At 43.3% G+C, this 20,382-nt stretch overlaps 1 protein-coding gene across 4 annotated transcripts in view; it reads right to left on the reverse strand.

Annotated features, from left to right (window-relative positions):
- The window catches only part of KCNH1 (potassium voltage-gated channel subfamily H member 1), a 370,873-nt gene that overhangs the window by 219,555 nt on the left and 130,936 nt on the right, over positions 1–20,382 (reverse strand). For all 4 annotated transcript variants that reach the window (XM_014834830.3, XM_014834829.3, XM_070497276.1 and 1 more), the window contains exon 7: positions 4,638–5,067. In XM_014834830.3, the coding sequence (XP_014690316.1) occupies positions 4,638–5,067 (430 nt within the window). The remainder of the gene's footprint in view (positions 1–4,637; positions 5,068–20,382) is intronic.

The raw sequence follows: 20,382 nt of genomic DNA on the forward strand, positions 1-20,382 counted from the left end.
TGAAGTCTGCTAAGAGTATCTTTATAGCCTCCTGGGAGATGTGCCCCATATCATTTTTGAAAAACTAGTATATTGGTATAGAATGCAAAAAGGCATATGAAATAGAAAGAAATAAGAACTGTTTAAATAAGATCATGAAGGAGGCAGGGAAAAGTCCATATTTGCCTGCAAATAATTTAAGCTGAAAGGAGGCCACAAGGCATACACGAGGCATGGGTGAGGTAGTGGGTCAAATGTCCAGGGGTGCAGGTTGCTAGTGTCTCTGCCCCCCAGGAGAGAAGGTGACAGAAGGAAACCACTAGGGGTGAACTCAGGTCCTGTCTGGGATCTCTGAGGCATGGAGTGAGGTTGACTGAAGCACTGACCAGGATAGGATCTGACCCAGCAGAAGAACTGGGAGGAGGACTAAATAGATGCACACAAGGGTCCCTTCAGCACTGATATTCTGCTCTGATCTTAAGGAGCTGAGGTGGGCGAGGCCTGGGAAGAAAGAAATGAATTCAAAGAGACAGGTGTTGTGCGGTGCTGAGGTAGGAGACCAAATGTTCAGCTTGGGGGTGGAGAGTGTCTGGTGTAGGAGTGCAGTGTCTAGACCCCTGCCATTATCAGAGAGAAAGCAAACGAATGTGGCTTCATTATAATGACAGGATGACAGCAATGACATTACCAGGAGAGGATCAGAAAAGTGCAAAACCCATATTAAGAAAATGGGAACTGTCTCTTCACCATCAAATTCCCCCAGGAGAGCTTCCCAAGACAGGGTCATGTCCCTAACCTGAGACTGAGACTTCCCAGATAAAGGGGCCAGTCCCCCTAACAATCCCTCCTTCTCTGAAGGATCCCTCAGAGGCCAAGGTTAGGCTCAGCCCATAGTGAAGGTTCCATCTCCAAGCCTTAGTCACTGGCTGGTGGGCAAGAGAGCCTGTCTCTGTCCTTCTCACAGCCCAGCCACCGTCGGCCCTGACTCCCTGAGAGCACCACCCACAGCCGTAGTCTCCCAATCCTCAGCACCCAGCCGGGGGGGCTCTCAGGGAGGCGCTCAGAATGTGCCTGTTGAATGGGGGACCTCCTCTCCCAGGTGTCACACAGATGGCTAGATTGGTCCTGTGCTCCTCAGCGTCATCAACACACAGGAGATGTACAAAAAAGGGAGGTCACTCACTACACCTTGGGGTGAGCCCTTGCAGAACACCACCAAAGACCCACATGAGGAGGGCAGGGAGATCAGGGCACGGGCTGGCTCGCCCCCGGCCCAGGCCAAGACCCCAGCGTGGAAGTCAGACATAAAACCAGGCAGTGAGGGCCATCGTAGATAACCTACACCCACAGCTAATCGCAAACACTCATTTTAGCCAACGGCTTTCCCCTCTTCTTATTGTAATTTTTTTTATCAGAACTGAGAAAGGTGGGCAAGCTTGAAAATATTTAATTTTCCTGCTTCCTGTAATCCCCTAGGAAATTAGCCAAGTTAAAATGAGGTATTCAGTGCCAGAGAGCCGAGAGGAGAAGCAACAGAAGGCTTCTGGAGAATCTATATTACGGCTAATACACTGCAACAGAATAGCCAAGAAACACTATTACCGACACATGTAAAATTCAATACCAAGAGGAAAAAATCACAGTGTAACCACTACTTCAAAAGCCCACTGGCTTTGTGTCTCTCTTGACCCCCAAAGGAATGCTGGGCCTCACTGCCGGGGAGAGAGGAACACTGACCCCCTGACATAAATTCAGGCTGTGGTCAACGCTCCCCATCGCCAGAGATTCCAATTCTGGGGTCAGTTGAATTCCATGAGCCGTGCAGTAAGGACCTAAGTGTGTACACGTGCATGCACAGGCGAAGCAGGATGAAAGAGAGCCCTGTAAATCTAATAAGACATCAGCAGTTGTCTTGAACAAAGGTTGTTTGGAACATGAGTTTACAAGTATAATTACCAGCACATTACACGGAGAGCAATAACTTTGTTGTTAGCACAAGAATTTGTCAGATGTGTCACACGGAAAGTGGAACAGCTGTAACCATAAGTGACAGTTGCTGAAAAATAGCTGGTTTCCGAAGCACCTGGTCCCCTGAGTCTGTACCGTAATCTTGGTCTTAAATTAAAACAACAACAACAAACAAGCACACAAAAACTTTCCACTGCAGAAACTGCGGGCTTGTTAAAGTTTACGGAGAGAATTTTCAGGGTGTCGGCGTGTCAGTTCAGAGGCGGGCGGAGTCTGTTCTCAGACCACACCAGGGCAGGTGGGCTCCATGGGATGAACTGGGCTGTTAATTCAGGGAGGCCTGGATCTGAATCCTGTCTCTCCTGCTTACCAGCCCCACATCGCTGGGAAAGTGAGTTAAGTTCTTTGAGCTTCCATTTCACTACAGGACGGAGATAAGAATCTCTAAGGTATAGAGCTGTGAGCAGTAGAAATCGTGTGTAGAGCACTTAGCATAGCATCTGGCAAATAACAGGTGTTCGGGAAACAGGGTTACTATTAAGTAGATTTGTCTACTAAACATCATACGTGGCTGCATAATGCAGAGGGGACAGCCTGTGTATTACACTTTTTTAAAAAAGAAATGGAAACATCACAAGTTCTGAGAAGGTGGGGAGAGAAAAGAGGTGATAATAATTGAGGTTTTCCTAGGAGACTATACCCAAGAAATTACGCTTTCCGCAGAAGAATAGTTTTGCAAAAATAAACTGCTTATGCTTATTATATTGCCACCAGAACTATTTCGTTTTTTTTTTTCTTCCAGGTAAAAAGTTGCGAGAATGTCTCCTGGTATTTGAAAGCCTTTGGGGAGCCCATGAAATGGAGCCCATTTTCTAACTGACCACTGTTAGCAAATTTTCTGTAATAGATATAATGCAGTATTTCAACTGACAGTGTCTCATCTCTCCCTCTAAGACACAGAAGCATCTGGTTATTTTCCCGGTACCCCAAGGCTCACAAAACAGCACTGCCTAGAAAACTGGTGCTGTTAAGCTTGAAACAGTTGACATTGTTGAAATCGTTCTAGAATAGCAAAGGTCTTAAATTCTTTTACACGACAAGAGAAAACACCACAAGTTCTAATTAAGCTAAAGCAATTAGCCACCCACAGATACTTAATGCTGCTTCCCATGGTCAGGCAATCATCTAGATTAAAACCCTTTTTAAAGTAAGGAGCAAACCCAAAGCGCCATCAGCACACACTTCCCACAAATCAATTGCCGCCTTAGACACATTCGGTAAATATTCAGAAGGAAGTTCTACGCCTGCAGAGGGCTTTTACGAAAGGACTGCATCAGACATGATGAGGTGGCCATGAAAAAGGAGGAGGCAAGCAGCAAAATGACAACTTAGGGTAACAAAATCCACTGGCTGAGCAGGACATTGGACTTTTGGTGGTTTGGACAAAGCAACACAAATTGAAGCCTCAGGTTTCCCTGGTCTTAGAATTCTCTGCTAGGTGTAAAAATTAATGCGTCAACTCCACCCTAAAGGAGCACAACAAACAAAATGGTTTCTGCCTACTGGAACCAGAGCCCAACTTCATCATGGATGACCAGACCCCTGTCCAACCAGATGCTTTACCAGACCAGAGGACTGTCCTCTCTCATGTCACAACTTGTCATTGAAGCGCCAACAGGGTGCACTTGGCAGGTTCACGTGAGTCCAATGCACTTAAGTTCATGTGCTTTCCCAGCTCAGTAAGGTCTACACCACTCTAAGACTCCCTTTAGTGAAGGGAGTTCATTGTTGTTTCCAGACGTAGCAACACAACAGCCACACGATGGTCAACGGGTAAGTGATGGAGGTTTAAGTATCTTCCTCCAGAACAAGGGTCGTTTTATTTCAGTCCAGTCAAGGTGACCCTATAACCCATTACTTCTCAACTGAACAAGAGGCTGTTTATTTCTGGGGGATTTTTTGGAGGCAATTTGAAAAATTTCTCAACCATGAAGCAAATATGAAAAACGTTGATCTAGATCAGCGCTGTCCAACAGGAATAAGATTGAAAATTTTCCTAGGAGCATCAAAAAAGCAAAAGAAACATGAAACTAATTATAATAGGATATTTTATTTAACCCATTATATCAAAAATGTTATCAATTCAACATAGATAGAATCAACATAAAAGATAATTAATGAGATACTTCAAATTCTTTTTTTGTACCTTCTTTTTCTGGTACCATATTGGAGCACGCAGATCTAGAGCTCTGTTTAAATGGACATGGAGAGATCTCCACAATTCGCTGCTCTATGAACAAGCAGTTCACCAAGTTGTATGTATAGCATGATTTCATTTTAACTTTATAAATATCTATACCTATGTGTTCAGAAATGGATAGAAAATAATCTGTAAAGCAGAGACCAAAAGGTAACAGTAGCTATTTCTGAGAGGTAGAATTATGATTGGTCTTTATTTTCTACTTTGTGTTCTTTCGTATTTTCTAAATTTCTTTGCAGTAAACATGTACTGCTTTAATTATCAGGAAAACTATAAAAATAGTCTTTAAAAATAAATCCCTCCTGTATTTTAATTTATTACACTCTGACCCTGCTGGCACTGTAGCCATTGCCCTATTTTCAGCTAATAGAAGGGATGGCAAAACCGTATTTGCCCTGCCCCGCCCCACCCAAGCAACTGCCATACTTACAGCCAATCATCATTATGGCCACTGCAAAGATCTTCTCGATGTCTGTGGACGGGGCAATGTTCCCAAAGCCCACGCTGGTGAGGCTGGTCATGGTGAAATACAACGAGGAGATGTAGACAGAATTCTTGCTGGGACCACCTTCCCACTTCCCTGAGCCGGACCCATTAAACTGGTAAGGGGTGCCAATGTCCATTGCCAATTGGTAAAGCCAGCTATTGTTGCGGATGGTCTTGGTGTCCTCGTCGAAGATCTCATAGTCCCCGATGCTGTACCAAATGCAGGCCATCCAATGAGCAGCCAGTCCAAACACACACACCAGCAGGACCAGGACGGCAGCTCCATATTCAATGTAGTGGTCCAGCTTACGGGCTACTCGTCCCAGACGAAGCAGCCGGACAACTTTCAGAGAGCTGAACAGGCTGCTGATGCCCTGGGAGAAGAGAAGCACAGCATCAGGGCCAAGAACCAAAGACACAACTTCTTCCCTCCTCCTCGCCCAAGCTGTTGCCTTCAGCATAGCGCATTTCCACAGCAATACTCCAAGATGCAATATTACGCAACCCTTAAAAAATTGTTTTAAAATAAGTCATGATGTGGAGAAATGCTCATATATATTTGTATACCTATGCACAATATAATTAGAATTTTATTCCCAGGTGTATGGCAGAGAGATTTCCATTAGCTTTTTCCTACTTTCATTAAAAAGCAAATAAGGAAACAAAGAAGACAAATAAAATTAGAATTTTATTCTAATTATATTGTGCATAAGTACACAAATATATATGAGCATTTTTCTATATCATGACTTATTTTAAAACAATTTTTAAGGGTTTTGCAATATTTCATATTAGGTAATATGAAATATTTCAGAGTTGCAGAATATTTATTTCATATTATATAATATTTCATTCTAATTATATTGTGCATAACTATACAAATATTTATGTGTTGAAAAGTGGTCAGGAAACACACGGAAAGACGTAAAACAGTAACAGCAGTAGTTATCACTGCATTGTCAAGTTACGGCATTACAGGCAACTTTTTGTTATATTCGTACATACTTTGTTACATTTGTATATATTTACTTAATTTCTATAGTTAAAGTTTTACTTTAACCATTAGAAAAATTATATTCAAAAAACAAACATAGTTTTAAAAAAAGATAAAAATGAAAGATAAAAAGTGAGAAGAATGAAGAATTGAGATTCTGTTTTCTCAGTAAAGTCACAAATTCTTGGATAGCTCCATCACTTCCGTCAGGCCAGGGATTACACAGACACCATGCACTTGAACACCGTCAGTCCAGGACTCTCAGAGCTAGAAGGAACCTTCCTATTTCACCTGGTCAAGCCTGCTCCCTTGCAACTGGTGTCTGCCAATCCCACCAGGACAGGTCGATTCTCCAAATAGAAGTGCTCTAGGGAACAGCTGTGTGGTGGTGGAAGGAACACCACCGGAGAAATCTGGAAAACGGGGTTTGAGACCCACGTAAGCCACTAACTTGCTACGTGAATTTGGACAATTTCTTTTACCTCTCAGTTTCCTTGTCCAGACACTGAGGGAGGTAGACGAGAGGATCAGTAAATCTTCTCCAAAAAATAATGTACTCTTATCTCCAAAGGGAAGGGAAACATATTACAGAAGCTATACCATTCAAAACCCCAAAACTCCTATTCCAAAGTGACGCCAACGTGTAAGGATGGGAGATTTCCATTAGCTTTTCCTACTTCCATTAAAGAGCAAATAAACAAGCAAACAAAATAGAGCCATTTCTCTGAATCAAGACTTCAATCTCCCTACATAGCAAAAACCCAACAACAGGATGATGCCCTTCACCAAGCACAGTGAGGAACTTTTCACTATTCTAAGCACTGGACAGTTTCCAGGTCACTGCTATTCTCTCTTGTTTCCTGTGCCCTTAGTGGCACCCCCCAAGGGTCAGGTTATGTCACAGACAAAAGAAAAATGTGTAAATGCTTTCTGATAAGCCTGGGTCAGAGACTCACCAAGGCTGCTTCCTCTTCCTAGGCACACAGCTAAACTACATTTCCCAGCCTCTTTCCACCCAGGTGGGTCTCTGGGACTAGTTCTCGCCAAGGGATTGTGAGGTGAAATGTGTGTCCCTCCCAGGCCAAGTAAGTGTTCTTTCTCTTCCCCCTGACGTGTCTTCCAGATGAGGCTAGTGTGACCTCCAAGCCAAGTGGTGAAAATAATGGATGTACGGATGGAAAGAGCCCTGGTCCCTGAAAGACTATGTGGAATGCCCTCTCCCCACACAATCAACTCAGAGCGTATTGTGACGTGAATGAAAAAAAAAACTCTGGGGGCCAGCCCAGTGGCCTAGTGGTTAAGTTCGGCGTGCTTCACTTTGGTGGCCCGGGTTTGTGGGTTTGGATCCCGGGTGTGGACCCACACCACTTGTCAGCCATGCTGTGGTGACAGCAAAAATATATAAAATAGAGGAAAATTGGCACAGATGTTAGCTCAGAGCAAATCTTCCTCAGCTAAAAAAAAGAAGAAGAAAACCCTCTAAAATAAGCCATTGATATTTTGGGAGATATTTGTTACGTTAGCTATCATTAGCCTTCCCTGACAAATATAGAGCCCTTCTGTCACATGAACACACAAACCATATGTAGCATAGCCTTGTCAATAAAGACCACAGATCAGGTTGCCACACAAATTACTTCTGGTGGGGTGAGGGTAGGGGAGGTGGGATTTATTGCCATTTTAAAAAACAAAACAAACAACAGTTTTGTAGCCATAAAACTTACCAATAGAAATATTCATTTCTTGTCCAGTGTACACCAGCAAATGGATAATAACGGATTTTTCTAGGCCAAAAGACTACATCCCCAAGATAAGGTCATCCAAACTGCTAACTTTGACAAAGTTGACCTTCGGCATGTCCAGTACTCCTCCCCTGGGTCCCTTTTCCCTCTGTGCACTTTTCTCAGAAACTTGCCATGCAGAAAAGGCTGAGAAAATTCCTCATACTGAAGTGCAAAAGACTGGTGAGGCTAAATGGACATCCTCTCTTCATAGGGCATCTGCATTTTAACTCAACTTCCAATAGTGGAATTAAATGCACCCACAGCCTGGATAAAGGAGATATTTTGGGAGACAAAGGAGCCTTTTTGATGACTCAGAATTCAAACACATGTAAGCAGCCACCTCCTCGCCACCTCCTCATAAGGAGGTTCCTGGAATCATCTCTCAAAGCAGCTCTACTCTGAAGCAGAACTTCTCACCCAGGGCAAAACTGCCTTGTCATTTTTCATCACTCATTCAATTCAAAGCAACATTTATGGAGAACCTCCCATGGCCTCCTTGTGCTGATGCTACAGGGAAGAGATTAAAATGACGCTGTCCTTGTTTTCTTGTTCACGATGGCATCTTCAGTGCCTGGCATGTAGAAGATGCTTGATAGGGAGAAAGAAGGGAGGAAGCAAAGCTTAATAGCTAGTGAGAGAGGTAAAATATGGTGAGCAAAAAGACATATCTACCTGATAGTCACAGAACTTGAGAGCTGAGAAGGAGCACAGAAATCACCTAGTCCTGCTGCCCTGAGTCCAGCAACGTCATCCAGAGCTCCCTTAAGGAACAGTCATTCAGCCTCTCCTTGAACTCTGCCCTTAGCCACTACCTCTCGAAGATCCCATTCTGTGGCAGGCATTCATGGAGATGAACAATTGGGTGCCCACTACCTTTCTTATCTCCCTTCCGCTCCATCTGCACTTCATCCCTCCTCCCTTCTCCAGCCCTTCCCAGTGGCCACCACAACACATGCAACCACTACCCAAAGGCCGTGCCATCCTCTAGCCATACACTCCAGACACCTTGAGCATCCCAGACAGTGGAAGCACACTTGCATGTCTGTGCCTGCTCAGACTAGTCCCTCAGCCCAGAATGCCCAGCTTCCCTGTTTCTGCCAGCTGGTGTTATCCTTCAGGCATGACACTACAATACTAGCCATCCTTCAGGCCTGCCACTACCTCCACCCTAAAGCCTTCCATGACTACCCCATAGTCACAACCAATCCTTGCCCCTCCACGTGTCCACGGTATTCTGTATCCGTTACCACTGAACACGTTGCTTTGCATTATAGTTTCCTGTGGCCATTTCTCCAACTATATCAGAAACTATACCTTCCTGAAGACAGAAGCCATCTGTTATTCATTTTAGAAGCCTCTTGTATCGGGTTGAGTAGTGTCCCCCCAAAAATTCATGTCTTTCCCAGAACCTTCGGATATGACCTTATTTGGAAATAGAGTCATTGCAGGTTTGGTTAGTTAAGATGAGGTCATACCGGAGTATGGTGGGCCCTTAATCCAGTATGACCGGTGTGCTTGTAAGAAGAGGAGACTAAGACAGACACAGAGAGAACACCATGTGACTACTGATACAGAGACTGGAGTGATGTGTCTTCAAGCCAAGGAACACCAAGGTCTACCAGCAATACCAGAAGCTAAAAGAAGGGCACAGAACAGATTCTCTCCTAGAGCCTTCAGAGAGAGCGTGGCCCTGCCAGCACCTTGATTTCAGACTTCTAGCCTCCCAGAATGTGAAAGAATTAAGTTTTGTTGTATTAAACCACTCAGCTTGTGGTAATTTGTCACACAGCCCTAGAAAACAAATACATCTACACAGGGTCTACAGCCAGCACCTTCTCAGAAAGGGTCTCAAATATTTCCTAAACTGAATTGAAGACTTTTGATTATTAGAGAATTCTTTCTCATTTTAAGAAGCCTCTGGAACAATACAGAATAAGCATTTCCTCACTGTGCTATTTTTCTGTGTTTACACTGATACTCTATTACACGGTTTTGCATAAGTTCCCTCTCATTGCACTGGCAGCTGGAATTCTACCTGTTTAAAAGCATTTCAAGATATTAATTTGGAATTTTTCTTATTTGCCTGAAGTTCAGGAGAGGCGATAAATAAAACAGAATACTCCAAACTTTTTCCTTTAATTTTAGTATGCTAAAAGCATGACAGCACCATATGGTAGGAGAATCACATTTCCCCAGGGACTTCTTGTATCAGAAAATCCATCTCACATTCCAAATAGCTCCCGAGAGTTCTTTAACACAACCTTGAAATTAGGAAGAACCAAGAATTTCAAGTTGAGTCAACATGGATGAAGGGACAGTGACAATGTTTGTGTGTGACCTATCAAGTTTTACCTATTCACCCAGGCTAAATAAATCATTCCCTTAATTTGGGCTATAACTTCCCTTCTCAACTAGCCAGATTCACCCATTTTCTGCTCATCTTATTTTCTGTCATATGCATGCAAATAACATTGTCACAGATTGATGGCAATGTGTTATTGTAAAGAACTACTCAGTCTTTCAGGTTCTTGAATAGTTTCATTCCCCAGGCTCCCAGGTCTGTGTGGTGACATGATGGCATCCATAGCAAATTCTGCAGGGAAACTTTACTTTTTTTGTTGCTTTCAACCTCACTTTACTCGTGGTTACTCTTCTCCTGCATCCTCCTCCAGCTAAAGGCCTCCTTCATATGCTTCCCTCTGAGTACTCTGGACCCTGTCTTTGTGCACAGAGAAATTTCCAGCCTCAACATCTTCATGCATTGTTCCCACCACCTTCTTTCTTTAGTTGAAATCGGTTCTCCTGGAGCACCCTGCTCTTCCTCATGCTCTCCCTTACATCCTGGAGCTAGGTGTAGGGAATTTCCAATCCTCATACATTCATCTTACAAACAGACCTGTTTGGTGTCCCCCTCTTGCCCCCAAAAATACTCCCCTCCTTTAAGATTCATGCCATCCAGCAATACCACCTCGTCATTACTACCATCTGATTATTGATAGCTAACATCTACTGAATGTTTACAAATACGTCAGAACTTGGGCTTATCTTTCATTAATTATCCCATGTATCAACTTGGCCCCTCCTTTTCATACCTTAAATCTTTGCACCTGGCTTTCCAGCTCATCTCCTGCTATCAGCACAGGAAACATTAACATCCATAGGGAAAAATTATTCCACACTCCAGCCTCTTTATCCCCAGGACCTTCACCTCTTCTCCATATCCTAGGCCTTGTCATCATTGGAAGTTGTTCCATCTTTGGAATCCTACCCACTAGCATTTGACACAATGATTATACACTTCCACGCCTCCTTTTCTCTCTTTTATCTCAATCCAACCTACTCTTTGGTTATATCTCCACCCTCATCTTTTCTTTCAACCATCAACTCTCTCCAGATTTCACTTGCTTTCCCATCATACTAGACCCTGTTACATCAGTTCAAGTACTCTCTCCCCACCACCCTAACCACCTCTCTCCTTGTCCTCCCACCACACTTGTCCTGCCAAACCCAGCACTGCATAGTTCCAACAGCAGGGGCTGGGCTATCATTTCCATCCTTAGCTGAGTCCCTCGATGCTTCTCACCAATCATTTTCCTCTTCCTTGAACAACTCTCTCCCCTCCCCATCCACAGATATTCCAAATCTTCACTACTCCTTTCAAGATCCCACCTGACCTGTGCCCTTCTCATTCTCAGTCAACATCATCTCCCCACTCACACAGAAAGTAGAGGCCATTAGTATCCACTCTTGCTCTACATTTCACCTCCACAAATACAAGCAAGTGCATTTACACCATCCTTCCATACTACACTGAAACCCATTCCTCTACTTGCTCAGGGATACCATTCCATCAACTATCCACCCTCCTCTCTATTCCCTCCCTTTGTCCTCAGATCTCTCTTTCACAGACTAATTCTCTTAGACTATAATCTTACCACTGTTTCAGCTCCTATGTACCTCTCTAGGTCTATTAACTCTCCTCCTCTTCCTAGTGTTCCTTCCTGAAACCATAATGTACAAGCAATCATTAAATGTCCTCATTTCCCACTCATTTCTCAACCCACTGCAATCAGATATCCATTCCCAACACTTTCCAGAATTTTCTTTCTCAAAAGTCACCAATTACCTTCTAATTGTTATACCTTCAGCGCTTGACACCTGTAATGGAAGTTGACATTCTTCATGGCCACACAGTGTCTAAATTGTCTTCCTGTGTTGGGGGAATCACCACCTTGCAAAGTAGAGCTTGTCTCTCACCCCAGAAGCTGAAGATACCACAAATCTTCTTTCTCCAACCTCCCTTGTAGCTGAAGGGTAAGCATATGACCTAGAATCTGCCCATCAGAGACACCCATCCCAGTCACTGACTGCTATCTAATGGAGGAACTGTGCAGGACCCCTTTTGCAAGAGCATGACAGCATCATCCAGTTCCCAGAGGCAGCAGTAGGTGGTTCTGGAATTGGTACCCAGAGTCCACTGATGCATAACATTGCAAATCCATGTCCAGTAGCAGCAGCAGTGGTATATTCATGGGACCAGCTCTGCCATATGATTTTGGGCATTGTTCCTGGCTGTATAGCCTCCAGACATTTTCCTGGGCTTTCCATAAATTCTGTGGGTAACTAATGTACTTTTAATAACCTTTTCCTCTTTACATTAGCCAGACTTGAATCCTGACTACTACAACAATGTGGAATGTTCTTGGCCTTTTTCTCTTCTCAATATACCTCCTTTCCTAGGCCACTGCATCCATTAATGTGGCTTTAACAAACATCTATACATCAATAACCTGTAAATCTATCTTTCCAAACCAGACACTTCTCCTGACTTTAAGACGCTTATGGGCATGTCACTGGGATACCCCACTGGTTCCTCAGTTTGACATGTCTCACCCTCAGCCCACCTCCTATTCCCCAACTTGGAGAATGTGCCCCAGGTCTACAGTCTCCCAAGTGAAAAACTAGGTGTCATCACCTTAGTTAACGATGCAAACCTTTCTTAACTGAATATTCTTTTCAGAAGGATGATGTTCAGGCATATCAGTATTCCTATGTGTAATTTCACTGCCATTTGGGTAAAAATAGAAAACAAACATTTTCTTGTCTATGCATTTATCTCTGCAAGTATACATAAGATACTAGAAACACAGATTGTTCCTGGGAGAGAGATCTTCACTGCATACACCCTTTTGAATATTGTACTGTGTGAATTATTGTTCAATCCAAATTTTTAAAATATTAAATTATGAAAATAATCAACTATAAGTTTAAAAATACAACACCACTCTGCTTAGAACCATTCAATGGCTTCCGTTGTCTTCTGGATAAAATTCCATTAGTTTAGCAAACAAAGTCCTTTATAATTTGGTCTCCAACAGCCTCATATCTCACTGCTTCCCTCCCAGGAATCCTCTGCTTTAGTCATATCAAATTATTTATGGTTCCCCAATCACATTGGGCCTTGACGCCTTCACATATGCTGTTCCTTCTGCCTCAAACACTATTCCCCTGGTTGTCTGCCTGGCAAACCCTATCCATCCTTAAAGACATTTCTCAATACCCCAGTGATAGGACAAGTCACATATTTATTACTAAAATTGTGAATGTATCAAGTTTATAAGGAGTTTGCCTTTTAAAGTAAATATTAGACTGAATTTGAGCTTATCCCAATAAGAGTATTTCTTTCTCATTTGAATGCCAATTTGCTTTCTTAACCTGTAGAGAAAGGAGTGTAGATATGGTAGCTACTTAGAAACTGCGAATCAGATGTCACACACAGGAACATAACCCGCCATGTGTGTCCAGGATGGTTAATTTTATGTGTCAACTTGACTGGGACACAGGGTACCCAGAGATCTGGCTAAACATTATTCTGGGTGTGTCTGTGAGGGTGCTTCTGAAGTGGCATTAACATGTAAATGAGTAGACTCTGCAAAGCAGATTGCCCTCCCATGCGGGTGGGCCTCATCTAATCCACTAGAGGCCTAAATAGAACAAAAAGTGGGGTAAGGGAGACTTCGCTCTCTCTGCCTGACTGTTTTCAAGCTGGGACATAGGTCTTCTGCACTCAGACTAGAAATTACACCACCACCTCTCCTGGCTCTCCAGCTTGCAGATGGAGGATTATGGAACATCTCAGCCTCCATAATCATGTGACAGATATATATAGATATAGATAAATCCTGCTAGTTCTGTTTCTCTGCAGAACCCTGACTAACACAGTGTCTTAATAGAGAAAGGTCGAGCACTGCTAGTCTAAGACTCAACACCAAACCATCTCTCTGAGACGCCTCCCCTGACACCCACAGGCAGAGTTCAACATGCCCTCTGCTAGACTGCCCTGAGGACTCCTTGATTCATTCTTTCCACAAATACCTACCGAGCACCTAACATGAGGCACACACGGTTTCAGCGCTGATAATAGACCAGTGATGAACTAGATCAAAATCCTCACCCTTGTGGAACTTTCATTCAGTTGGGAGAGATAGACAATAGATGGAATAAATAAGTAAAATAAATGGTGTGTGATAAGACAATAAGATGAAATAAGGAGTGCCCGGAGGAAGAGGGTGATGGTCAGCGTTAAACAGAGTTGTGAGAGAAAATTTGACTGAGATCTTGGCATTTAAGTAAAGGCTCCAGGGAGATGAGCGTGTGAACCATGACCATATCCAAGGGAAGCACGGTCCAGACAGAGGGATTGGAATCAGCAAGTACAAAATGTCCTGAGATAGGAATGTCATATGGTCTTTACATTAGGCTGACAGGCCCTGGAGATCAAGAAGAATATTTGCAGTGAGAATAATAATTACAAGCATTATTGCACTTAATCCTCATAACCTTGTGAGGTATATTATAGACCCAATTCACAGATGAAGAAACTGATAGTAACCTTTGTCTAGTATCACACAGGTAGAAAGTGGCAGAGCTGGAATTTGAACCTGATCAACCACCTCCCAAGTGTGTGCTCTTAACTTCTTGCTCTAAAGACTCTACCTTTAATTTCCCATCTTTAGAGTTCTAGCTCCTCGCAGATGCTCAATAAATGTTTGTTGAATGGAAACCTACAGAGACTTACTCACAAGGAGAAGTTGTGACAGTAGTAAATCTTGTGGTCTGTTATAAGGATTTACTACCTTATTAACAGAGATTGGTTTGTTTGTTGTTTTTAAAAGAGATGACTTCAAGAGTAAATGTTCCATGATGATCCCACCGCTCTGAGAACTGCAGATCCATTTCAGCTGCATAATGGAATAAATTGGCTTACCATATCTTATGGGAAGTTACTCACTGAAGCTTAAATATAATTTGCTTCCCTTCCATCTCATCAATATTTTACTTTAGGCTTGGTTAATTCAATTCAGCAATCATTTCCTGAAAATCTAGTACAGAAAGATATGGCCAAGAGTTACCAGTGATACAAAAACAAGGAAGACGCAATCCCTGCCCTCACGTTGCCTACAATCAGGCCACAGAGAAAACACAGCCTGCATGGGACCCTGACGCTGCAGGAAACACAAGTTAGCTGCCACGATAAAGACTGAGTTAGCACAAGTCCTGCGGCTGTGCATAAAGGGAATTTTTTTCTAGTTCTTTTAACAGGTCTGTTGACTATATTCAGGGAAAGGATGTGGTTTTAAAAGGGGAGCTTTTACCAGAAATGGGACAGCTTGCAACCTTCCATCTGTTTAATCCAATAACATATCCAAAAGGCATACCTGCAGTCTCCATAGAAAACAATCACGAAGGAAGTTTAGAAATATTGCTCAAAACCATCTACTTTCCTTCTGTTTACAATTCAAACCATGAAACAAACTGTGTATTCAGTGGTGATATTATATCATCAGGCTCTTTTTCTAGAGGCACCGAAAATTGAAACCTTTATCATTGGCCAAACAAAACCCAAAGGATACAGAATAGAGAATCTGGTTTTCTCAAGCCATGTCTCTGTCTTTCTTAGAACACTAAATTCACGTTTTCTTCTTCCAGAGAAGTGAAATGAATGCAAGTAGCCTAGACTGTACCTTCTCTCAGACTGCAGGAAGCAATAAAATCAAGTGTCTGCAGCTCTGACATTGACACAGAATTAGCCATGCCCTTAATTTGCTTTAGGCTAATTTGATTTAAATTCTCAGAGATGACAGCAAGTCAGGGTCTGGTATAGGTGAAAACCCCAGTGACTCCCATGAGGGTAGTGTCTGCTGGAGTTTTCGGCACTGGGGCCTGAGTAGGGCAATGATCCACTTATCATCGCCAGGCCAGAGCTCTTAAATGAAACAGCACTGACGTTATGAAAGCATCATCTCAACTAGTAACATGTGAGGACACAGCTGGGGCCTCCTGACCACATGTGATAATGCGCTCTGTTTAACCCAGAGGAGAGGCACAGATCATTCCCCATGCAGTCTAATTTAGCCTTAAACAATGCACCCCCTCCCTTCGCAAACATAATCCACTTCAGTCTCATTCTCACCCCTACCCCAGAGTCAAGTAAGAAGGTGGGAGCCCCTAGAACCTATAAGAAGCCCCCAAATACGTGGGCTCCTGACAAGGAATTTGTGGATGGCCTTGAGGCCTCCACTGGGGTGGTGAGGAGAGAAGGCACAAGCAGCAACTTGGGATGTGTGAAAGGTTCCCCTGAATTTGGGGAGCCTGGCCTAGCAAATTGCAGGCCGGTAGCCCAGATACCTGGGTTGTCTGTGAGAACTGGGGCGGTGCCAAGCATTCCCACTGCTCAGGGACTAGCTCCCCTGGGTTGGGCAAACAAATGCCCTGGAGGGCAGAGCAGCCTCAGGACAAGAGCTAGGCAAGCTGCTGGGCACACTTCTGAGGGACCACAGAGGAATTCAAAGCTGGGTCCCTGGAGCAGGCCATGGGGGTGGGCTTAGCCCCAGGACACTTCTTGTTGTGACTGACACACGGGATATCGAGAAAGGGACATGGAGAAATAAAAGACTCTCAGAAGACAGCATGGCCATACTTCAGGGATGGCTAGGTTTGACGTAAAAAGGACCCCTTCCAGCTAAAAGGAAGGTGAGGGTTTCGCCTTTAATATTGTTTATGCGTTTAACTCTGTCCCATCTTCACAAATAGATTTACAGCCCTTGAGGGACTATTCCTCCTTGCAGCCTCAGCAGTGAACGGTGATGGGACCACTAATCATTCTAGACTCTTCCATTCCATGAAGCAACTGACATACCCAGAGCTCTGCTGCCAATTGAGGATCATCTCTGTAGGAATGTTCTAAGGAAAAATTACAGCGCCTTTAAGAGGCTTCTGATAAATATAGAGTCCTTTCTGGAAGGCAGAAGTAAATAAGGATAGTCACCATTCTGTGTGGTTAAAATAATAAGTAACTCCAACTTTTGGGAATAAGAGAAGCCATAGAGAAAAGAAACTGTCTTCTTGTTAGAAAAAAAGGTCACCATGAGGAGACCCAAAGCCACATTGGGAGTCAGGCTTGGGGACAGGCCCTGCCTCTGTGACCCTAGTAGGTCACCCAACCTCTTTGAGCTTCACTCCTTCACCTATAAGGGGGGAAAATGCATTTACAAAGGGTTAATATTCACAAAAGTATCAGTTGTTGTTACACGAGATGTAGTCACCTTGTTCTTCTCCAACTGTAAAAATCCCCTCAAAAAAGAGTCACAAAGGGGAGTAATTATTTGCCCTCAGCGAAAAGGAGAGAAAGGATCTGAATGTCAGAAAGAAGTCACCTCTAGGTGAGGATTTATAAAGAGGGAAAACAACACCCCCTCTCTGAAAAGTTGCAAAGAAACAGTCAAGGGTATTTGACCGAAATAGCTGTGTAAGTTGAAGGAAGTAGGCAGGATGCTGGCCTGGAGCTTCTGGACACGTAGGGCCCCAGGGCTGAGTGAAAGTCAATCTCACCTGACAAGGATACGAAAGGTCAAGGACGCCTGGAAAACTCATAGAATACAATTTATACCTAGGTATTTACACTTCTAAACTCGCTTTAAAAGATCTAGGACTTCAACTACGATGACTAGAAACTACTAAAATAACAAACATGCCACCTAGAAGTTTATTTTAATGGAAAAGCTGTCTATAGATGGCAACTTGTCAATCCCATCCTGCTAAGTAACAGCAAACAATAGCATCAATCATTTATTAAGTGATTGCATATTGCAATCACTGGCAAAATGCCAAACAGTCCTAACTCTTAGTCTTACCTGTATTAATTCACTTAATTCTTATAACTATCCTATAGGATAAATAGCATAATTCTCCCCATTTTATATGAATGCATGGATTTTTTATGAATTAACTGATGTACAAGCAGCCATGCAGGATGATGAGTTATGTGTTGATGCTCCTTCCATCACCTAAAGACTAATGCCATGAAACAGGTTAGACTCGGACCATGCCGTATTTGTACAGACTGAGGACTCTGCGCTCTTAAAAGGTGACCCACAGACAGGCAGGATGGCATTGCATCCTAGGACTACCCAGGGCAGAGCCTTGTGTATGTTCCACGGGGACTTGTGGATATGGCTTTCCCATAGACACCACGCCCAGTGATAGGAAGCTGGCTTCAGTTCCTTAGTGCCGTTCATCATCCAAACCACTTCACTCAGAAATGAAACAAAATGGGCACTAAAAGACTCCAAAGACTCTCAGCCCCACCCCCAGACAAGGCCACTGATGCCCAGAGAGGGGAAGAGACTGACCCAAAGGCCAGTGGCCAAGCTGGGGCCACTCTGCAGGTCTCCCAATTCTCAGCTGGCTCACAGAACTACAAAGAGGCTACAGCAAAATAATTCACAGGGACATCTCTCGGAAAGTTATAGTCAAAAGCTCTACAAATGAGTGCTGGTGATATGATTTGGAAATGGTTTTTTAAAGGCATGATGTATTTATAGACAGTAACTTAAATCCCTTCCTGGTGATACTAGGACACAATCCCACATCTTTACAGAACAGAGCTCTCAGCTGCTCAGGCCTTCCAGGCAAGCAAAGAGAGACACGGTTCCCCAGACCAGAAAGCATATGGCCCCAGGAGGCTACCAAAGGGTAGGACGGCTAAATAGCCCAGATCTAAATAGAGGACTGAGGACAGAAGCCTTGGCCAGAGGTCCTGGGATCACAGAACTTTGGATCAGGAGGGGACCCCAGGGATCATGGAACTCATGTCCCTCATCCTGCAGATAAGGAAACAAAGGTGCAGGAAGGACTCACAGTACCCAGGAAACAAGGATACTCCATCCTCCCATCCCCAGCCCCCAGTAACCTCTAATCTACCTCTCTCTCCATGAAGCTGCCTATTCCAGGCACCTCATAGTAGTGGAATCATAAAATATTTCTCCTTTTGTGTCTAGATCCCTTCACTTAGCATGTCTCAAGATTCATCCACGTTGTAGCATGTTTCAGAATTTTATTCCTTTTCATGGACGAATAACATTCCATTGTGTATATATACCACATTTGTTCCAGTTTAACTGAGACATAATTGACATACAGCACTGTATAAGTTTAAGGTATACAGCATAATGGCTTCATTTACATATATTATGAAATGATTACCACAATAAGTTTAGTTAATATCCATCATCTCATATAGATACAAAGACATTTTTTTTCCCTATGCTGAGAACTCTTAGGATGTACTCTGTTAACCACTTTCCTGCATATCAGACAGCAGTGTTAGCTATAGTCATCATGTTGTACGTTACATGTTACATCCTGTTGTACATTACATCCTGAGCGCTTATTCGTCTTATAACTGGAAGTTTGCGCCTTTTGAACACCTTCATCCCATTCCCCCTCCCTCCACCCACTGCCTCTGGTAACCACAAATCTCATCTCTTTTTCTCAGTTTGTTTTCTTTTCTTAGATTCCACATATAAGTGATGTCATACAGTACTTATTTTGACTGATTTCACTTAGCTTAATACCCTCAAGGTCCATCCATGTTGTTGCAAGTGGCAGGATTTCCTTTATGGCTGAATAATATTCCATTGTGTGTGTATATATATACTACCACACTTCTTTATCCATTCGTCTGTCTAAGCACACGTAGCTTGTTTCGGTGTCTTGGCTAGTTTAAATAATGCTGCAATGACCATGGGGGTGTATAGATCTCTTCAATATAGAGTTTTCGTTTCCTTTGGATATATTCTCAGAAGCAGGATAGCTGGATCATATGGTAGCTCTATTTTTAATTTCTTGAGGAACCTTTCTACTGTTTTCCATACTAGCTGTACCCATTTTATATCACATTTTGTTTATCCATTCACCTGTTTATGGATACTTGAGAAGTTTCCCCCTAGCCAGTGTGAATAATGCTGCTATGAACTGGTGCATAAATACCTGTTTGAGTCCCCAGGCTGCAGTATTTAAAAAAATTTTTAAACACTTACACAGCATTTACCATGTGCCAGGCACTGCCCATTACAAGCACGACCCCATGTAATTCTCACGGGTGAGGGAGGAACTATCATTATCCTCGTTTTCCAGAAAAGGAAACAGAGGCACAGAAAGTTAAGTAACTTGCCCAAGATTACAAAGTGAGTTGTCAAAACTGGATTCAAACCCAGGCCATCTGGGTCAGGGTGGCTAGGAGGCCAGAGCAGGGACGAGAAGAACCATAGTTGTAATAAACAGGCCTTCTAATGGCTTCCTCTCAGGATAAAAGCCGAAGTCCTGACAGTGGTCCCCATGGCCCATATATTCTGCACTGCTCACTCTCTCTCCCTTCAGGATGTCTCCAACCTCATGTCTACCATCGCCCCACTCACTCACTGCCCTGCAGTCACAGAGAACTTTGGTCGTTCCTCAGAAATGTCAGGTAGCTTCCCCCCTCAGGGCCTTTGCACTCACTTTTCCTCTGCCTGGAACACTTATACCCCAACACCCTCAATATCTCTCACTTACTCATCTCCTTGGGGTTG

This window comes from Equus asinus, chromosome 25 (assembly GCF_041296235.1).
Source record: "Equus asinus isolate D_3611 breed Donkey chromosome 25, EquAss-T2T_v2, whole genome shotgun sequence".
NCBI classification, from domain to species: domain Eukaryota; kingdom Metazoa; phylum Chordata; class Mammalia; order Perissodactyla; family Equidae; genus Equus; species Equus asinus.